The 23,139-nt window shown below is 42.1% G+C and overlaps 1 protein-coding gene across 1 annotated transcript in view; it reads left to right on the top strand.

Moving 5' to 3' along the window:
* Nucleotides 1-23,139, top strand: part of EPHX2 (epoxide hydrolase 2) — a 178,220-nt gene that overhangs the window by 115,580 nt on the left and 39,501 nt on the right. The window contains exons 14-17 of the mRNA XM_082250219.1: nt 15,970-16,012; nt 19,904-20,006; nt 20,162-20,231; nt 22,930-23,010. Coding sequence (XP_082106345.1) covers nt 15,970-16,012; nt 19,904-20,006; nt 20,162-20,231; nt 22,930-23,010 — 297 coding nt within the window. The remainder of the gene's footprint in view (nt 1-15,969; nt 16,013-19,903; nt 20,007-20,161; nt 20,232-22,929; nt 23,011-23,139) is intronic.

The raw sequence follows: 23,139 nt of genomic DNA on the forward strand, positions 1-23,139 counted from the left end.
AACAATGTAATAGAAAAATAATCCTTTTCACTAAATTATAAAATACTGTGGTGAAAATTAAGACGTTCATGGTGTTAGGGTCAATTCTGACCCAGTTATAATATAGGATTTTAGGACACTAATAAGTTCCAAAACTGAAATCATAAACACTCTCTCTGCTTAGTAACACTGACAGCCAATCCCCTCTCAACCCTGTGAGCTGTAGTTAGGGAGGGGCCTATCTCTTTTCCTGCTTGTCTGCTTCTCTAAATAAAGTGAAGAAACATAGGACAAATACATTTCAGAGTTGCTGACTTTATTTTACCACTTTTTAAATTTGACAATGAGAGGTATGCTATCAAAAGAAAGGTCTAGGGGTCACACCAAAAATATTAAAACCAATCTTTTCAAGGATAAAGAAGCCTAACAAGGTAACCAAGAGGTAAGAAACAAATTTGATGATAAATAATTATTCAGAGGGTATTTTATGGCTGATTTAAAACACGCGTCAAAACTGACCCTAACATCATGGATAGTAACGGAATTCTAACATAAGAGGAGGGTTAAACGCGTAATGGCGGCGATCTGAGATTTTTTTTTGCGGGACTGCGACATTGCGGCGGACAGATCGGACCCTTGACTGACATTTTTGACACTTTTGGGGGTACCAGTGACATTACTGCAGTAATCAGTGCTATATATATGCACTGTTACTGTAAAAATGACACTGGCAGGGAAGGGGTTAATTTTATTGGAGAGGGAGGGGTTAATGTATGCCTTGTGCTTACTGACGTGTGTGGGGGGAGGTGACTGAGTGACACAGGGACAGATCGGATGTTCAGCTATGCTGAACCATGCTATCTGTCCCTGCCTGTCACTTAGGAGATCCGCCCGCTCTGTTTACACAAGCGGACGGATCTCCAAACTAGATTCCCCAGCGATCGGGGAAGAGCAGCTCCTCCCCTGGCCCGACTCCCGCTGTGACTGAACACAGCGGGAGCGAGCCTCCGGCGGCGCGTGCGCGCCGCCCACAAGGGGCGGAGTCCAGCGACGTAGGTCTACGTCGCTGGACGATAATGAGCCACATTGCTGCAGTAGCAGCAATGTGAGCAGAGTTAAAGTGGTTAAAGTTAGAGGGTTAAGTTTAGGTTGTTATGGATAGAGTTCAAGGGTCAGGGTTAGAGTTTGAGTCTAAGAGTTAGAGTGTCAGAGTCAGAAGGTTAGGTGGTTAGATTTAGAGTTTTAGGGTTAAGGTATGGTGGTTAGAGTTACAGACAGACAGTGGGATTACTTTATGTTCAAAGTTTAAAAGGCATTGTATAACCTACATTGATGGTTAGATGGATGGATGGATGAATGGTACTGAAGACAGCAAAACGTGTTTCAGGTAAGCCACAAGATGGCTTTCTCTCTCATCCATTGAGGGAAACAGAAATTCAGATATTCTTTGGTTGTACTGCCACCTACAAGAGGATGTTTCACTGGCAAAAAAAAATAATTGTAGGACAGCCCAGCTTAACCCCTCTTACTCTCAGCTTGCCTCATTTTTTTGCTAGTGTCTCAGCTCTACTGAGAAAAATCGAAAAAATTTTGCTCATTTCTTCGACTTTATGTTTAAAGCCTGCTCCTCATTTGGACTGCTTTTAGACATCCTGACATTTCTGAATTCCTGTGCCCTTCAAAAGATGAGACAGAGTTTAGAATTCTTGTACCCACTGTAAAACTGTTTTTTGGAAGCCCTTGAGGGACATTAGTTTCGCCCCTCTGTGTCTACCATCATGCTCAAGCTACAACACTAAGGCATGCTGAGAGTAGGAAGGGTTATTCCGGGCTGGACTGCAATCTTTTTCTTTGCCAGTGGCCAATACTTCTCTAGGTGTCATTATAACCCAACAGTATCTAAATTAACGTATAACTAAAAGAAAAACTTTTCGTATAGCTTTGGATAGAGTGGAGAGGGATTAGAACCCCTGTCAGTTTTTATTACTGTGTCCCCTTTAAGGAGATTCACCCTCTCTATTTGTCCTGTGTACCATTATCATTGAAAGTAAAAGAAAATCCCAAATGTTGGGTTGTCCCCAGAAAAGTAACAGAGGGGAGGTCTTCTAATGGGGATACTAGTTCCAGTGACCTGGGGTCCCAAAGGAATTCCCTTAATTTTCAGGGATTTCCTCTCACTTCCTGTTTAGCTATGTGACAGGAAGTGATGGGCAATCTCTGCAATGGGACACTGATAGCGAAAACAAATCTTACAGGGGTTATAACCCTCCCTTACGCTATCCAAAAAAAACAAAACGTTTTGCCTATAAATCTTTAATATTAATGGATTCCAAGTGATCCTAATGGATTCCAAGGATTTTGTGATGGAGTAAAGACAGTAGTATAACACAACATTATTTAAATGAGTCTTAATAGATTCCAAGTGATCTTAATGGACTCCAAGGAATTTTTAATGGAGTAAAGACAGCAGTTTAACTCAACATTATCTGAATTAATCTTTAAGAATTCAAAGAGATTTAATGGATACCAAGGGTTTTACGAAGGAGTAAAGACAGCAGTATAACAAAACATTATTTAAATGAATCTTAATAGATTACTCTTAAAGGATTCCAAGGATTTTATGATGGCGTAAAGACAGCAGTATAAGCAGTAGAACAAATCACATAACAGGAGCGTGTGCCCGGCTCTCAATGGAGTCGGTTCACACATCTCCAGGGCTACTGCGGAGCGCATTGCACAGGGGTCCTGTATGTCTTTAGCTCTGTTTCAGGTCCGAATTCAAGCAAAATTTCAGGCCTGATTCGTCCCTGAGACAGAGAACAGGGACACACCGGACCCATACTGTGAGTCGCAGCTGAATTAGTTGTGAACTTAGCCTAATGGATTCCAGGAGATCTTAATTAATTCCAAGAATAGTATGATGGAATAAAGACAACAGTATATCCCAACATTATCTAAATGAATCTTAATGGATTTTAATGATTTTATGATGGCATAAAGACGCCAGTATAACCCAACATTATCTAAATGAATCTTAATGGATTTTAAGTTTTTTTTTGATGGCGTAAAGACGGCAGTAAAACCCAACATTATCTAAATTAATCTTAATGGATTCAAAGTGATCTTAATGGATTCCAAAGACTTTATAAAGGATTAAGGACGGCAGTATAACCCAAAATTATCTAAATTAATTTTAATGGATTCCAAGTAATCTTAATGGATTCCAAGGATTTTATGATGGAGTAAAGATGGCAGTATAACCCAACGTTCTCTAAATGAATCTTAATGGATTCCAAGAGATCTTAATGGATTCTAAGGATTCTATGAAGGAGTAAATACAGCAGTATAACCTAAAGTTATCTAAATTAATTTTAATAGATTACAAGTTATCCTAATGGATTCCAAGGATTTCCGAAGAAGTAAAGACGACAGTATAACCCAACGTTATCTAAATTAATCTTATTGGATTCCAGGTGATCTTAATGGATCCCAAGGATTTTATGATGGAGTAAAGATGGCAGTATAACCCAACATTATCTAAATTAATCTTATGGGGTTCCAAGTGATCTTAATAGATTCCAAAGATTTTATAAAGGAGTGAGGACGGCAGTATAACCCCAAATTATCTAAATTAATTTTAATGGATTCCAAGTGATCTTAATGGATTCCAAGGATATTATGATGGAGTAAAGATGGCAGTATAACACAACGTTATCTAAATTAATCTTAATGGATTCCAAGAGATCCTAATGGATTCTACTAAGGAGTAAAGACAGCAGTATAACCCACCGTTATCAAAATTAATTTTAATGGATTACAAGTAATCTTAAAGGATTCCAAGGATTTTCCGAAGAAGTAAAGACGGCAGCATAACCCAACATTATCTAAATGAATCTTAATGGATTCAAAGTGATCTTAATGGTTTCCAAGGATTTTATGATGGAGTAAAGATGGCAGTATAACTCAACATTATCTAAATGTAATCCTATGGGGTTCCAAGTGATCTTAATGGATTCCAAGGATTTTACAAACGGAGTAAGGATGGCAGTATAACCCAACATTAGCTAAATGAATTTTAATACATTCCAAGTGATCTTAATGGATTCCAAGAATTTTATAATGGAGTAAAGATGACAGTATAACCCAACATTATGTACGGTAAATTAATCTTAATGGATTCCAAGTGATCTTAATGAATTCTAAGAATTTTAGTAGTAAAGACGGCAGTAAAACCTAGCATTATCTAAATGAACCTTAATTCTAAGGATTCTACAAATGAAATATTACAATGAGCACAAATATTCTATCATTTTACATATACAACTGTTTTGCCTAAAGTTCAGCTTCAAGCAAAGCCGTGGGTCAGTTTTGTAGCTTTAAACAAAGATATAAAAACCTTCCGAACAGCTCCATCTACAGATCTCCCCGGACAAACCTCGGTCCTCATTTTTACATTATTAAACATTGAAATCGGATACATCTTCCCGTATTTCTGACAGCGTACGTTAAACCTTCAGCGTGAAAATCTCAGCGCTGCCCAGATGCTCTCATTACACACTTTAACGCTACATGACCCACCACTTATCGGAAAATAGCCCAGATACAAGACACCGGCCTCATAAATTCTTTACTCGTCTTCCTGAATATGCCTGAAACGGTACCCCGTCTGGGTGTCATGGCTGCCGCCGCGCCAAGACAGAGCACTTAATATATTTTTTAACACTCGGACAATTGTCATTAAGCAACTTGTTGTGTTCTGTGCATATTTTTAAAAGGCTGTGACGGGGGCATGCAGCCATGGCGCATGTTAACTCATTGTTGTGATGGACAGAAGATGAAAGTGATATGGTCATGACTGTGCCACCAACACTCGTCACCTCTGTCTCACCTCACGTTCCCAGCCAGAGAAGCAAGCTGGGCTCCGATGTCCCAGGTGTTCTGACATTCACAGGAGCAGACGGAGATTAAAGGCAGGAGTTAAAGAGATTAGTACAAAACAGATCGGACGAGGTGCTCTCTCCTGCCCAGATAAATAATTGAAGAATGCGAAATTTGTACCAGATGGAGGTTACAGCAGGAGGACGGCTGCCTGGTGTAACCAGGAGGGCAAAGGGAACGAGCAGCATATACTATTTATAATTGGGATAGATATCATGATTCCTGGCTCTATATGTCTTCAAAGGCTGTTGTTAGCAACTACAGTATGCGGGTGCTTTTAAAGGAGAAACCCTAGTGCTTGTTCAGAGAATCTCTCCACAGTTCCTTATGGACACTGTATTTAAATCATTCAAATCCTAAAGATCGTGCTCAAAGATAATAAAGTATAAAGACCGTCATAGTGCTTTCCATAAAATACTACCAAAATGAAAACGCACTCACATGTAAATGTGAACAATACTGGTGCACTGCAGATATATAGCATTGGCCATTCTACAATGTACCACTTGTGGCAATCTAAATTGAGGCTGCAGCCTGTAGTGACAGATCTTTGCTTGATATCACTATCGGCATTCATTGATATGATGTTCCACCCTACTTCCTGTATTGTGCGTCATCGGCTCCGTCCTTTACACGTTACATCTTGAGTACATGGCTTCATCAAAGGGAATCTTTATTTTCATAGTGGTTGCACAGAAGTATTCTTAATTTGCACCTGATCACCCTTCACTCATTTCTGGCTAATGTCTATGGAATTGTGCCTGCATCTGTATTTGTCCTCCTATGTGTCTTTGACCTTTTATTAATGGCAACTACTCTCTTCATAGTTGGTCATCTTGAGTGTCCCACAATAAGATGTCATGGAGCCAACGTCCAACAATGAGAATTCAGAGCCCCATTTGGTTGCAGAACAACCAGGGCCAGGACAAGGGGTGGGCAGAAGGGAAAGCTGCCCTGGGCACAGCGAATTCTTTCTGCTATAAGGCTGACAGGAGTAGTGACAGCAGATCAATACTTCTGTCAGCCCAGCGCTGGAAGCAGTGAGGACAGGAGGAGAGAACTGGGAAGAGGTCTGGGCTGTGCTCTCTCCCCCTCCTCCTCCTAATCTTGTACATAATGAAAAGAGAGTGGTGGGAATTTAACATGAGCACTGGATGATCTTATCCTGGATCTGAGAACAATCCGTCAATTTAGACCTAGAGATTACTCTGTGCCTTAAATTCTGGCCCTCCTGCAAACCGGTCTTAAGCAGAACTTGGCTGTAAGCACCCTAAACAGCAGGTATCGGCCTTATACATCTTTTATCAAAGCCCTCTGTCTTCACAGTCCCTTGTAAAAACCTTTATTAAAGGTGTTCTTCATATCAGGCCCCCCTTGCATCAGCCTGTGGTTCCTTGAGGACCTTAATTTGGCTTTCTATGCCTTGCAGAAACCACCCTTTGTTTCCAATAGTGATATTCCCCTGGAGGCTGTTGCCAGCAAAGTAGCCTTTTTTGATAGCTATTACATCTGTCAGGCGTGGGCTCCTTCCTGTAAATAGCCTTTCCTCATACTTCACCACATTACGCCAAAAACCCTTTCTTCCAAAGGTGGTTTTATAATTGGGATATATATCAAGATTGCATGGCCTATCACAGCTGACTGAGTAGATCAGAGGGCCCCTCTGAAGTTGACCATTCAGGTCAGAAGGTCCCTCTGTAGAGGGATGGTGGAATTTCAAAGAGGGAGAGAGTGGTGGCCAAAGCTCCTGAGGTCAAGTTGCCTAAGAAAAAATAACCTACAGTAGGTGGGAACCCCAATATATCCAGGGAAGGTCTGTTAGCCTGTGCTAACAGGCTAACAGACCTTCTCTGGAAGGTCAGTGGCAAGAAACTAAAATAATATTGCTGCGCCAAGTGAATAAATCAATCCTTAGAGATAAAATGTTTTGTGACCAAATCTTATCACAATCAATCTAAATCAATCCATAGACTGTGATGCCAAGTGATAAAATCAAAACGTAAAACTGTGATTATAATGATAATAATAGTCCCAATTCGCAGTGAAAAAAGTGACACAGTAATAACTGAAAAACAATCTTCATCTGTGAACGTGATCAAAAGTGCTGCATGCTTCACTCCAAGTGCTCCTGGTGACTAGTGAAAGATTAGCAGCTCACCTTAGTGAAAGACTCCTGAGAGTCAAAATACACTCTGGGATAAGCACAGTTGCCTGGTCCGCCTTCCTATCACCGCCTTCAGATACTCTCTCCGGGTATATAGGGCATCCGGTGTGGAAATAAAAAGAGATCTAGTGCTCTCTGATTTATAAGGCTATTTATTTATATATAAAAGATGAAAATGCACTTACACTATCAGGCACTTAAAGTAGTGCGGACTTTCTGAGCATCTAAACACTGCCTGTAGCCTCCGGGAATTGGCGTGATGACGTGCAGGCTCCTCCCCCGTACGCGTTGCGTCATAGACTTTGTCAGCGGGGTGGAGCCAATCGTCTACAAGGATCCTATATACTGCTACTGCTGCCGTGGTCCCGCCCCACTCCTGGAGGGGAGACCGTGCCGCGCAGCGCCATTAGAGGGCTTTGCCAGTATTCGTTTCCGATATTATAATAGTAGCAAGAAACTAGCCTGTAACCCTAAAGAGGAGCTCTCTGCTGTGGGATGCCTGAAGGGCAAGCTATACAAATACCCACATAGATTAACAACAGTCTCCCCACTTGAAAAAGTGTGGAAGCACCTTTGTCCGAACACTTAGTGGGTTTCTTGCTTCTAGCCTGATGGGCTGCAAGAAAACCAGTCTTAGAAGTTCTGTGTGTGTCTACTCTAGGAGTAGGAGAAGTGGAAGGATGGGGCTCAGCTGACCTTTATTAGGACTTTTTACATTGAGGTAGGTGATCACTCTGACCTCCTTGATAATGACATCAAGGTTAGGTCTGAAGAGACGGCATCCCTCAAGGTTTTAGCATATCAGGTGCTTCTTGGACATAGCACCTGCATCCCAGTGCTCTACGCATTTGTAGGGAACAACATACCCATATGGTACGCAAGCTTAGATGCTTGCAAGCCAACTGAAGCTTAGGGCTCTAGGCTTTAGACATATGGCACACTGACGATCCTGTCAGTGGTGGCAACTTGCCTACAATCACTAGAGATGGCAAAGAAACAACTCAAGTGTTTCAGTAGCATCACTCCCTCACTGGATGGATCATCAAGGCATCTCGAGCAGCAAGCATTTAAAGCTTAACTCAAGGCAGATATAAAAGACACATATTAATGCAGCTCTGTCAACATATCACTAAATGTATTATCTTAGTCATACAGTACAGGAAACAGGCTGGATAGTCATAGACCCTGGGTTGTAGGCTGGGACCTACTGGTCATTGGACAGTAGCAAAGCTTTGCTAGAAATGCCCCCTGGGTGTACTTCTATAACCCTAACCTACTGGCAAATTTTTTGCAAGTATCCATAGGTGATGGACCTTTTCACCCTTAGGGCTCATTAATACTTGCTTCGACTTCAACACACATTAAAGTGCCTACCGCTTCAACATGCTTTTTAAATGTGTTTTTGATGCTTAGATAATGCTTTTTTAAGCTTTAATCAAGCTTGACAAATGCCCTGTGTGTGTTGATTTTATATTTGTTTTAAAGGGGCCCAGTAGAACCTCTTTGCATTTTAATGAGTGAAATGAGTATTTGATCCTCTATCAATTAGCAAGGTTTCTTGCTCTCAGGTGTCTTCTATACAAGTAACGAGCTGAGATTAGGAGCACTCTCTTAAAGGGAGTGCTCCTAATCTCAGCTTGTTACTTTTTTTTTTTTTTTCCAAAATATTTTTATTAAATGAAATTGAAAAAGTCATACAGCAAGACTGGCAAGGCATTTGGTGAACATAAATTATTGCATTGAACAAGGAGAATACAATAATCTTATAACCAAGAATGGATAACAAGTCAACCTAAACATATTGTCAAGAGGAAAGGTATTTGACAAATAACGAAAAGTCAAGTACATTGTGAGAAAGGATTTATCTTGAACATGCCAAAATTAGAGAGCTAAGTAAAGATCTGTTCATGGTTGTGAGTGAAAGGCATAAAGGGTTGGTAAAGATCCAACTATAAGAATAAGATCTCCTTGTGGTTTATTCCATAGCTGAGATCTGAAGGGTATGGAGAAGGTGTTGTCTAAGTGATAGATGGGTCAGCTATGTTGATTATGTAATAATCTAGGGATAAGTAAATGTATGACTGGGCGCTTGTGGAGGGTTAAGGTGGTATCCTGATGTGGTCAAATTAACCCTCCGTTCAAATGCGGTTGGGAGGGAGGTAAGGGGGGGGGGTAGGAGAGGGTTAGGGGGGGGGGAGTCTGACTCAGTCCCTGTTCCGGGGTCGTTCACACTTAGTCTAATGTTAAGGGGGTTGGGTAGAGTGAGTATTATTAAGGGCGGTATGGAGGGTTCTCGTCCGATGAGAGAGGAAAAAGGCACGATGAACTCCCACTTTCCACCCTTGTTTAGGGGGGGGAGCATCATATAGTTGGAAAAATAAAATTCGGACGAGTCCTCCACTTTTCAATGTGTTTCGGATAAAGAAAAATTAAGGGGTATGTGTCGGGATGGTCCAGTGTCATAAGTCATTATTGGGAAGAGAAACGTTGGTGTTATTATGCGACATAAGTGTGTTATAGGTAGAGGATGATTTAAAAGTGGACCATGTAGCCCAAATCTGTGCGTATTTATCAGGCGAGTCGCGTGCAATTGCTATGAGTTGTTCAAATTTTGCAATTTTATCTATTCTTTGGATCCATTCCTTTATGGAGGGTGGGGATTGAGACTTCCAATGTAAAGGGATGCATGCTTTTGCGGCATTGATCAGAAATGGTGTTATAGATTTGCAGTAGCGGCGTGGAGGGGTTGTGGTGTGTTGTAGTAGGAAATGTGCCGGTGCGTAACGTAGTGAGATATTTAGATGTGTCGTTATGATTTCATGGATTTTGGACCAGAAAGGTACCACCTGGTCAAGAGTTTGTAGCAGGATTCCTGCATTGAGACGTTGAGGGAGCTTTTACGTGTGATAAAGCAAATATTTTCCCATTCGCGTTTAGTGAGTTGAATGTTCAGGTCTGATTCCCAGGTATGTATAATTTTGGCTGTGATTATCTCCGAGTCTGCGAAGAGCATATTGTAGGTTGTGGAAATCATATGTCGTTGGGGGGTGTTGCTCGTGCATAGAGTTTCGAATGGAGTTAGAGATCTGGTTAGGTCATTGGAGCGGTTCTGTGTGTTTAGGAAGTGTCGAATTTGGAAATAAATCCATTGGGGTATGGGGGGTGAATCGGATATAGATGGAAGCTGGGATCTTTCTAGAAGGAGACCGTTTCTATAAGAATGGTATGCTTAAATTGTGTCGTGTCTCCAGGTATTTGATAGGAAAGATGGGGACATTCCCGGAGGAAAGTCTGGATTGAGTTTCAGCGGTGTGAGGGGGCCCGGAGTGGAGGAAATGAGAGAGTTCGAACAGATGTCTCTGAAGGTGGATAGGGTGGCAGATATCAAAGGATGGGATTTAAGACAAGGAGGAATATTTTGCGGTGTTAGCCAAGGTAATGATTGAATGGGGATGCCGGCGATCGAATTTTCCAGAGAGATCCAGTCTTTATTCTCCCTATGTAAGGACCAGTCCAGAATTCTCGTCAAGTGGCAGGCCCAATAGTATTTTTTCAGATCTGGGAGACCGATACCACCCATAAGTTTTTGTTACTTTTATAAAAGACACCTGTCTACAGAAACAATCAATCAATCAATCAATCGGATTCCAATCTCTCCACCATGGGCAAGACTAAAGAGCTTTCCAAGGATGTCAGGGACAAGATTGTAGACCTACACAAGGCTGGAATGGGCTACAAGACCATCACCAAGCAGCTTGGTGAGAGGGCGACAACAGTTGGTGCAATTATTTGCAAATGGAAAAAACACAAAATAGCTGTCAGTCTCCCTCGATCTGGGGCTCCATGCAAGATCTAACCTCATGAAGTTTCAATGATCACGAGAACGGTGAGGAATCAACCCAGAACTACATGGGAGAATCTTGTCAATGATCTCAAGGCAGTTGGGACCATAGTCGCCAAGAAAACAATTGGTAACCCACTACACCATGAAGGACTGAAATTCTTCAGAGCCCGCAAGGTCCCCTTGCTCAAGAAAGCACATGTACAGGCCAGTTTGAAGTTTGCTAATGAACATCTGAATGATTCAGAGGAGAACTGGGTGAAAGTGTTGTGGTCAGATGAGACCAAATTCGAGCTTTTTGGCATCAACTTAACTCGCCATGTTTAGAGGAGGAATGCTGCCTATGACCCCAAGAACACCATCCTTACTGTCAAACATGGAGGTGGAAACATTATGCTTAGGGGGTGTTTTGTGCTAAGGGGACAGGACAATTGCACTGCATCAAAGGGACGATGGATGGGGGCCATGTACCATCACATCTTGGGTGAGAACCTCCTTCCCTCAGCCAGGGCATTGAAAATGGGTTGTGGATGGTTATTCCAGAATGACAATGACCAAAAAACACAGCCAAGACAACAAAGGAGTGGCTCCAGAAGAAACACATTAAGATCCTGGAGTGGACTAACCAGTCTTCAGACCTTAATCCCATAGAAAATATGTGGAGGGACCTGAAGGTTCGGGTTACCAAACATCAGTTTCGAAACCCTAAGGACTTGGAGAGGATCTGCAAAGAAGAGTGGGACAAAATCCCTCCTGAGATGTGTGCAAACCTGGTGGCCAACTACAAGAAACGTCTGACCTCTGTGATTGCCAACAAGAGTACGAAGTCATGTTTTGCGAAGGGGTCAAGTACTTATTTCACTTATTAAAATGCAAATAAATTTATAACTTTTTTGAAATGCATTTTTCTGGATTTTGTTGTTGTTATTCTGTCTCTCACTGTTAAAATAAACCTACCGTTAAAATTGTAGACCGATCATTTTTTTGTCAGTTTTCTCTGGCCACCTGAGCTTGTTGAGCTTTGACAACCTAATAGAGTTTTACTGTTCAGAGGATCAGCAGTCAGTTTGACTGAGCGATTTCTGGATCATCACCCTTGTAAAATGACATTCATCCAACATCGAATGTCCAACATATGCATTCCGCCTACCTGGCCCTGTTCTTTCATCTTCCCTACAAGCCACGCTTTAGCGCTCCTGGAAGAGATGAGTAGAGTTAATAGACTCTCTAACGAAAACTCACAGTAAAATCTATCAATAAGCGCGGGAGGAGGGCGGGGGGTCTAATTCACACATGACGAATGACCGCAATTCAGAGGTGACTTTGCATAATGCCGAATTCATCACGTCCCCTCATTTCAGGCACAAGTTGTGCGGTCGTTTGTCATGTGCTGAGCCGCGGTCAGATGCTGCGCTCCATCATTCAGAAATGCCGCTATGGAGGGGTGCTTTATCATGATGAATGCGGACTTGTAGCTGCTAGGAACACATAACTGGGCATGCCTGTTGCTTATGTTGTTGGCAGGACCTGTTGATTAATGGGATTCTTAGGTCTTTTTCAAGTGTTTAGATACTGTACAGTGAATCCGGAAAGTATTCACAATGCTTCACCTTTTCCACATTTTGTTATGTCACAGCTTTATTCCAAAATGGATTCAATTCATTATTTTCCTCAAAATTCTACAAACAATATCCCATAATGACAACTTGAAAGAAGTTTGTTTGAAATCTTTGCAAATTTATTAAAAATAAAAAACGAATAAATCCCATGTACTTAAGTATCACAGCCTTTGCTCAATACTTTGTTGAAGCACCTTTGGCACCAATTACAGCCTCAAGTCTTTTTGAGTATGATGCTACAAGCTTGGCACACCTATTTTTGGGCAGTTTCTCCCATTCTTCTTTGCAGGACCTCTCAAGCTCCATCAGGTTGGATGTGGAGCGTTGGTGCACAGACATTTTCATATCTCTCCAGAAATGTTCAATCAGGTTCAAGTCTGGGCTCTGGCTGGGCCACCCAAAGAGATTCACAGAGTTGTCCTGTAGCCACTCCTTTGTTATCTTGGCTGTGTGCTTGGGGTCGTTGTCCTGTTGGAAGATGAACTTTCACCCCAGTCTGAGGTCCAGAGCGCCCTGGTGCAGTCTCTGTACATTGCTGCATTCATCTTTCCCTCGATCCTGACTAGTCTCTAAGTTCCTGCCGCTGAAAAAAATCCCCACAGCATGATGCTGCCACCACCATGCTTCACTGTAGGGATGGTATTGGCCAGGTGATGAGCAGTGCCTGGTTTCCTCCAGACATGATGCTTGCTATTCAGAGAGCTCAATCTTTGTTTCATCAGACCAGAGATTGTTGTTTCTCATGGTCTAAGGGTCCTTCAGGTGCTTTTTGGAAAACTCCAGATGGGCTGTCATGTGCCTTTTACTGAGGAGTGACTTCCATCTGGCCACTCTACCATACAGGCCTGATTGGTGGAGTGCTGCAGAGATGGTTGTTCTTCTGGAAGGTTCTCCTCTCTCCACAGAGAAATGCTGGAGCTCTGTCAGAGTGACTATTGGGTTCTTGGTCACCTCCCTGACTAAGGCCCTTCTCCCCCGATCACTCAGTTTGGCCGGGCAGCCCGCTCTAGGAAGAGTCCTGGTGGTTCCAAACTTCTCTCATTTTTAGATGATGGAAGCCACTGTGCTCATTGGGACCATCAATGCTCCAGAAATTTTTCTGTACCCTTCCCCAGATCTTTGCCTCTATTAAATCCTGTCTCGGAGCTCTACAGTCAATTCCTTGGACTTCATGGCTTGGTTTGTGCTCTGACATGCACCGTTAACTGTGGAGCCTTATATAGACAGGTGTTTGCCTTTCCAAATCATGTCCAGTCAACTGAATTTACCACAGGTGGACTCCACTTAAGTTGTAGAAACATCTCAAAGATGATCAGTGGAAATAGGACACATGAGCTCAATTTTATGTGTCATGGTAAAGGGTGTGAATACTTATGTACATGGTTTTTTTTTTTTCGTGTTTTATTTTTAATAAATTTGCAAAGATTTCAAACAAACTTCTTTCACATTGTCCTTATGGGGGATTGTTTGTAGAATTTTGAGAAAAATAGCGCTGTGAATACTTGCTGTGCAACAAATCAAATATTGTGCAAAGCCTTACAGGTGGTTTATACAGTTCATTATAAAGCAGCCGCAGTCTGAGTAATAAAGCCTGCCCTCTGCCAGCATGCTGCAGAGAAGGATCCTTGCATAGTTCCCAACTGAATTTATTCTATTTCAAATTCGAATTTCGGGAGAAGGTTATATTCTTTCTATTTTATTCTATTCTCTTATTTTTTTCTATTCTATTCTGTTCTATCTATTGTATTCAAATTTGAATTTATTCTATTTAAAATTCGAATTTCAGAAGATGGTTCTAATCTATTCAATTCTATTCCTTTTCTATTCTATTTTATTCTGTTCTTTAATTTTCTATTCTATTTTGTTTTGTTTTACTCTTTTTTTTTTATTCTAATTTTTAATTTTCTATTCAACCCCAATTATTTTCTATTCTTTTATTTTTTATGCTATTTTATTCTATTTTCTATTCTATTTAATTTTCTTTAAAAATTCGAATTACATAGTTACATAGTAGGTGAGGTTGAATAAAGACAATAGTCCATCCAGTTCAACCTGTGTAGGTCTGTCTGGCTGTAATCATCTCTCGTACCCCTGAATGTTCTGATCCTTGAGATGTACGTCTAAGAGTCTTTTGAAAGCCACCATACTACCCGCAGAAACCACCTCTTGTGGTAGAGAATTCCACAATCTTGTAGCCCTAACAGTAAAGAACCCCCTGCGTTGCCAGAGGTTAAAACGCTTCTCCTCTAATCGCATTGTATGCCCTCGAGTCCTCATGCAATCCTTTAGACTGAATAGCTTTTTTCTATGCTGAGATCACCATTGAGATATTTATAAATTGCTATCATGTCCCCTCAGGCGTCTCTTCTCCATGGAGAATAAATCAAGTGATTGCAGACGCTCTTCATAATTAAGGTCCTCCAATCCCCTAATTAGTTTAGTTGCCCTTCTCTGGACTCTCTCCAGCTCCAACACATCCTCCTGAATTAGATTCGAAAACTATTTGAATTTGAACACTGTTCAAATTCAAATTTCATCCGAAATGTTTGTTTTCATTATTTATGATTTGTTGAAATTAGTTACTATTTGAAATTCGGATACATCAGAGTTTCCGAATAGCAAAAAATTTGTCCGAATTTCAATTCTGCACATGTCTAGTAACCAAATTGTAACAAAACCGTGACCCGCACTGTGTTTATGGTCTTCTGTCGGTATACGGCTTGCTCCATCCTGAACATAGATATCATATATTACAGCCGCCCCCAAAACTAGACGGAACTTAGCTTGTAGAGAACGGGAAACTTTATTGAACAAATCACACCGAATATATACCACACAGAAGGACATCCCCCTCCTGATCAGATTACCCCACCAGGTCAGGTGCCTGATTACATTATCCTATGCAGATGAAATTGTGTACAGAAATTTAATTAACCTGAACGAATTATCTAAAGAACCACAAACACAAACATTATTCTACTTGTCCACCAGTAACTAATAGATGACAATGATTCAACCAACCTGAGCCAAATAACAAGCAGACTGCTGTCCTCAAGCTCATGAATTACAATACACATTATCATAAGTGTAAACACAGAACCCACAGTAGATAACAGGTGAGTAAATCACCATATTCAACAATGTGTGGAAGACAGGTGGTTGAGTTGATGATATTAGTATCTGCTATGAGTCTGACTGTCTTGGGGAGACATGGACTTGAATCCAAAGTAACATTACTCCAAGGGCCCCACATATAGCGTCTGTCTTTCATTCCCATTGACGGTTAGTACAGTAACACAAATGATAAAGATAGCCACACAATCTCTTCTGCCTTGCCTTTTGGTTTTTGTACCTTTCAGTTGAAAAAGATGGTAACACGTGTGACTGTCATGTTTATTTTGTACCCAAATCTCTTTGTGTCCTTTTAGGAAAAAAGTTCACGTTTAAGCACCAGCAGTGTACGAGAAAGAGGTAACTGTCCTGGTTCCATCAGATCATGGAGCAATTTTTCCTCTATATAGACTTTTTATTCTTCCCTAAATAACCAATCTATACCAAATCATCTTCCACCTTTGTAATGGTAGTGGAGCTGATTACATCTCTCTCAGTGGTCTAAAGTTGGTGCACACCTGATCATCACACATATATGAGATTGTTGGACATCCAATTCCCAATCTATGGCCAGTGGATACACAGTATCTCACAAAAGTGAGTACACCCTCATATTTTTGTAAATATTTTATTCTATCTTTTCATGTGACAACACTGAAGAAATGACACTTTGCTACAATGTAAAGTAGTGAGTGTACAGCTTGTATAACAGTGTAAATTTGCTGTCCCCTCAAAATAACTCAACACACAGCCACTAATGTCTAAATCGCTGGCAACCAAAGTGAGTACACCCCTAAGTGACAATGTCCAAATTGGGCCCAATTAGCCATTTTCCCATCTCTGTGTCATGTGACTCGTTAGTGTTACAAGGTCTCAGGGGTTGCTCTACATAAAGATGGCCTAGGCGATAAAAAGATTGCCAGGACCCTGAAACTGAGCTGCAGCACAGTGGGCAAGACCATACAGAGGTTTAATAGGACAGGTTCCACTTAGAACAGGCCTCACCATGGTTGACCAAAGAAGTTGAGTGCACATGCTCAGCATCATATCCAGAGGTTGTCTTTGAGAAATAGATGTATGAGTGCTGCCAGCATTGCTGCAGAGGTTGAAGGGGTGGGTGGTCAGCCAGTCAGTGCTCAGACCATACGCCGCACACTGCATCAACTTGGTCTGCATGGCTGTCATCCCAGAAGGAAGCCTCTTCTAAAGATGATGCACAAGAAAGCCCGCAAACAGTTTGCTGAAGACAAGCAGACTAAGGACATGGAATACTGGAACCATGTCCTGTGGTCTGATGAGACCAAGATAAACTTATTTTGTTCAGATGGTGTCAAGCGTGTGTGGCGGCAACCAGGTGAGGAATACAAAGACAAGGGTGTCTTGCCTACAGTCAAGCATGGTGGTGGAAGTGTCATGGTCTGGGGCTGCATGAGTGCTGCCGATACTGGGGAGCTACAGTTCATTGAGGGAACCATGAATGCCAACATGTATTGTGACATACTGAAGCAGAGCATGATCCCCTCCCTTCGGCGACTGGGCCGCAGGGCAGAATTCCAACATAACAACCCCAAACACACCTCCAAGATGATCACTGCCTTGCTAAAGAAGCTGAGGGTAAAGGTGATGGACTGGCTAAGCATGTCTCCAGTCCTAAACCCCTTATGAGCATCTGTGGGGCATCTTCAAACAGAAGATGGAGGAGCGCAAGGTCTCTAACATCCACCAGATCCATGATGTCATCATGGCGGAGTGGAAGAGGACTCCAGTGGCAACCTGTGAAGCTCCGGTGAACTCCATGCCCAAGAGGGTTAAGGTAGTGATGGAAAATAATGGTGGCCACACAAAATATTGACACATGGGGCCTAATTTGGACATTTGCACTTAGGGGTGTACTCACTATTGTTGCCAGCAGTTTAGACATTAATGGCTGTGTGTTGAGTTATTTTGAGGGGGACAGCAAATGTACACTGTTATACAAGCTGTACACTCACTACTTTACATTGTAGCAAAGTGTCATTTCTTCAGTGTTATCACATGAAAAGATAGAATAAAATATTTACAAAGATGTGAGGGGAGTACTCACTTTTGTGAGATGGTGTAACAGCCTCTGCTCTTCTCTGAAGGCTTTCCCCAAGATTTTGGAGTGTGTCTGTTGGAATTTGTAGCCATTTAGCCAAAAGGACGTTTGTGAGGTCATGGATGAGAAGACCTTCCACACAATTGGCTTTCCAATTCATCCCACAGGGGCTCAGTAGGGTTGAGGTCAGGTAGTAATGTTGGATGAAAAGGCCTAACTCACTATTGGCATTCCAGTTCATCCTAAAGGTGTTCAGTAGGGTTGAAATTATTTACTGATGTTGGATAATAAGATCTAGGTCCCAATTGGTGTTCCAGTTCATCCCAAAGGTGTTCAGTAGGGTTGAGGTCAGGTTTAATCAAATTATTTAATATTTTATATTGATAATTTTGCCTCCCTTTCTAAAACGGGGAAGGATCATCTGTAAGTAGATTATCTGATTTTTTTTTTTTTTTACTGTATAGCAGCAATGGTTACTACCCCGTAGGACAGCCCCATTTTTCATGCAAAAGAAAAAACAGCCAAACTGACCCCCTGGTGTCTGTTATTTTCTTATATATTTAGGATTTTTTTGCATTCTATAATTGTCCCACTCTTGATTCCTCCCAATGACACCAACAATGGGGCACAATTTCTCCCAATGACACCAAAGATGGGGCACTATTCCTCCCACTGATACCAATGATGGGGCACTATTCCTCCCACTGACACCAATGATGGGGCACTATTCCTCCCACTGACACCAATGATGGGACACTTACTTCCACTGATACCAATGATGGGGCACTATTCCTCCCACTGACACTAATGATGGGGCACTATTCCTCCCACTGACAACAATGATGGGGCACTATTCCTTCCACTGACACTAATGATGGGGCACTATTCCTCCCACTGACACTAATGATGAGGCACTATTCCTCCCACTGATACCAATGATGGGGCACTATTCCTCCCACTGACACTAATGATGGGGCAAATATTCCTCCCACTGACACTAATGATGGGTTACTATTTCGTCCACTGATACCAATGATGGGGCACTATTCATCCCACTGATACCAATGATGGGGCACTATTCCTCGCACTGACACCAATGATGGGGCACTATTCCTCGCACTGACACCAATGATGGGGCACTATTCCTCCCACTGACACCAATGATGGGGCACTATTCCTTCCACTGACACCCATGATGGGGCACTATTCCTCCCACTAATACCAATGATGGGGCACTATTCCTCCCACTGATACCAATGATGGGGCACTATTCCTTCCACTGACACCAATGATGGCGCACTATTCCTCCAACTGATACCAATGATGGGGCACTATTCCTCCCACTGATACCAATGATGGGGCACTATTCCTCCCACTGATACCAATGATGGGGTACTATTCATTCCACTAATACCAACAATGGGGCATAATTCCTCCTAATGACACCAACAATGGTTCCCAACGACACCAATGATAGGGTACAATTCCCCCCAATAGGAACAGAGATGGGGCACAATTTCTTCCACTGATACCACAGATGGGGCACTATTCCTCCCACTGATACCAATGATGGGGCACTGTTCCTCCCACTGATACCAATGATGGGGCACTATTTCTTCCACTGACACCAATGATGGCGCACTATTCCTCCAACGGATACCAATGATGGGGCACTATTCCTCCCACTAATACCAATGATGGGGCACTATTCCTCCCACTGATACAATGATGGGGCACTATTCCTTCCACTAATACCAACAATGGGGCATAATTCCTCCTAATGACACCAACAATGGGGCCCAACGACACCAATAAAAACAGCAATGGGGCACAATTCCTTCCACTGATACCAAAGATGGGGCATGGTTTTTTCCCACTGAAGTCAGGACCTTTTCTACTTCCAATAGCTGCAGTCCAGCCCCCTTAGGTCTGAAGGACAGTAAACCAGTCCTTTGTTTGGAAAGTTTGGAGATCCCTGCTGTAGAACAAGGAGACCAACCGCCTCTTTGCTTCACAGCATGACTCTCCATAACTGGGAAAATAACAGTTTCTTCCAATAGCATCTTTCTGTAAAGTCGTTCTAAAAAGTGAACCTAACATTAGCATATAAGGAATTAATAATTAGCACAGCCTATAATATTTTTTCTTTATCATATCCCATTTCATCTTGACAGGAGGGCTGTTTGTGGGTCTCCCAGAGGAAATACCACGCAGTAAAATATTAAGCGAATCTGACCTACAGTATTACATGAAACAGTTCAAAAAGAGCGGATTCAGGTAAGGCTGAAATTGGCTAGTATTCCATCCTAAAGTGTAGATTGAATACACAAGGTGTCTAGGCTCACGAATCAGAACAGCGATGGTCATGAAAGGTAAAATCACCTTCATGTAAATGATACAATAATAACAATGTCTCTACTTCCTATTTTCAGAGGACCATTAAACTGGTACAGAAACATGGACCGGACCTGGAAGTGGGTGAAAACTGCCCATGACTGGAAGGTAAATTTTACGTAGACAGGTTTAAGGGTTAGTGATAAGGTTATAGGGAGGGTTAGTGTAATGGGTCAACCGGCACCCCGACTGAGTACCTCCGTTGACGGATGCTCCTAGTGCTTTCCGAGGGCTCCAAGCACTCCACCAGACACAATAACCACCTAGGACCCCACTAACCGCCGCAGCTTGGTTGGGGTCTCACCGAAACCTACCCACCCTGGACTTACGTCAAGGCTCCAGTTTCCCGTGGGTGACCCTCTCTTTCCCCAGAGAGTGCAGCAGGAACAAGCTCTTACACAAGCTCTGACAAGAGCTTAGTGATTATCCAAGGGAGTATGGAGGACATAGCAATCCATTGTAGCAGCTTCCCCCAATGAGAGACAGGAATCTAGATTGAGGGTGAAGTATAACTCAAACTTTATTGAACAAGAAACCGACTTTTATACAGTTTTCCCCCCCACAATGTTACCGCCCAGGTGGACCTTGTGAAGAACAGGACATGACATTCACAATCCAATGAAAACAGAGTTTTACACTCCTATACAGTGTACACAATCCCTCCCCTCTGCCTGATTACAGTAGCTTATGCAGATGAAAGTGTATACAGGAACAGAATGAACCTAAACTAATTGTCTAGCCATCTGAACAGAACAATGTGAGGTCATTAACATTTAGCGATGGGACAGGCACAATCCACATTCCCTCCCAATACACAAACAATAGGACAAGGCTGCCAGTGACAGTCTGTGTGCCTCTCTCACATTGAAGCTGGAATGCACTTTAGCATCACTTGTAAATATAGACAGACCCCATTTGAAGCAATCCAAACCATCAGTCTTTCACTCCCAGTGACGGGTAATACCGTCACAGTTAGTGTTTGATTTACAGGGAGGATTAGTGTTAGGGTTACAGGGAGGATTAGTGTTAGGGTTACAGGGAGGGTTAGCGGTAGGGTTACAGGGAGGGTTAGTGGTAGGGTTACACGGAGGGTTAGTGATACAGGAAGGGTTGGCGTTAGGGTTACAAGGAGGGTTATTGTTATAGGAAGGCTTGTTAGTTATATTGAGGATTAGTATTTGTTTTACAGGAACGATTCATGTTAGGGTTACAGGGAGGGTTAGTGTTAGGGTTGAAAGAAGGGTTATTTTTAGGATTATAGGGAGGGTTAGTGTTACAGGAATGGTTGGTGGTAGGGCTACAAGGAAGGTTAGTGTTAGGGTTATGGGGAGGGTTACTGTCGGGGGTTACAGGGGGGTTAATGTTAGGGTTGAAAGAAGGGTTATTTTTAGGATTATAGGGAGGGTTAGTGTTACAGGAATGGTTGGTGATAGGGCTACAAGGAAGGCTAGTGTTAAGGTTATGGGTAGGGCTAGTATTATGGGGAGGATTGAGTTAGGGTTATAAGGAGAATTAGTATTTGATATACAAGGAGGGTTAGGGTTACAGGGAGGGTTATTATTAGTGTTACAGAGTGGTTAGTGTTAGGTTATAGAGAGAGTTTGTGATACATGAAGGGTTAGTGTTACAAGGAGGGTTAGTATTTGATTTACAAGGAGGATTAGTGTTAGGGTTACAGGGAGGGTTATTGTTAGGTTTAGGGGGGGGGGGGTAGTGTTATGAGGAGGGTTAGTGTTATAGGGAGGGTTTGTGATACAGGAAGGGTTAGTGTTAGGCTTATAGGGAGGGTTTATGATACAGGAAGGGTTAGGGTTAGGGTTACAGGGAGGGTTATTGTTATAGGAAGGCTTAGTGGTAGGGTTACAGGGAGGATTAGTATTTGATTTACAAGGAGGATTAGAGTTAAGGTTACAGGGAGGGTTATTATTAGTGTTACAGGAATGGTTGGTGTTAGGGTTATGGGAAGGGTTAGTGTTAGGGTTACAGGGAGAGTTAGTGTTAGGGTTATAGGGAGTTAGTGTTAAGTAATGGTTAAATTTAGCATTACAGGGAGGGTTATTAGAGTTACAGGGAGGATTAGAATTTGATTTACAGGAATGGCTAGTCATAGGTTTACAGGAATGGTTACTGTTAAGGTTACAGGGAGAGTTACTGTTAGGGTTACAGGGAGAGTTACTGTTAGGGTTACAGGGAGTTAGTGTTAGAGTAATAGTTAGTTTTAGCGTTACAGGAAGGATTAGTATCAGGGTTACAAGGTGGGTTATTGTTAGGTTTACATGGAGGGTTAGTGTTGGATTTACAAGGAGGATCAGTGTTCTAGTTCCAGGCCGTTATAGTGTTTGTAAAGTTTGTATCACAGGGAGGGTTAGTGTTAGGGTTTCAGTTAATGTAGGTATTAGGGTTACAGGGAAACTTGGTACTTTTCAGTATTCACACCCCTGCTATTGTATACCATGCCCCCCTTCACACCCCCTTCTAGAACCTCCACTGTCAGAATCCTTAACAATATTTCCTGGACTGGACTGATAGGATGATACCATCCTGCTTATAAGTTGGTTCCTTCAGGAGCAAAGTGGGACCTGTATACCTACCACATCCCTTAGGTAGTAAAGCAGACTTTACAACCACGGAGTTCTTCTTTAAGAAGGCAGTTTATCATGTGCAGTAGAGGTCTTTGCTCTGTCTGAATAAATAAGCGTGCTGTTTTTTTTTTTTTTTTGTTAATTCTAGTATTATTATATATGCATCATTGTTAGTACACATGTCTATGTTCTACAGTAATGACCACTGTTTATTTCTGTGTAAGGTCCTGGTGCCAGCACTGATGGTAACAGCCGGGAAGGATTTTGTCCTGCTGCCTGCCATGACCACCGGCATGGAGAATCGGGTGAGCTGAGATTTTTGTTATTTCTGTTCAATAAGTGCAAGAAAATACCTGTTGATCCTGCTAACTATTGGTTACCAGCTATCTCTGTGGACTACAGAACACCTCCACCTTCCATGTTATAGAGATAGC

This window comes from Pelophylax lessonae, assembly GCF_965119305.1.
Source record: "Pelophylax lessonae genome assembly, chromosome: 3".
Taxonomy (NCBI): domain Eukaryota; kingdom Metazoa; phylum Chordata; class Amphibia; order Anura; family Ranidae; genus Pelophylax; species Pelophylax lessonae.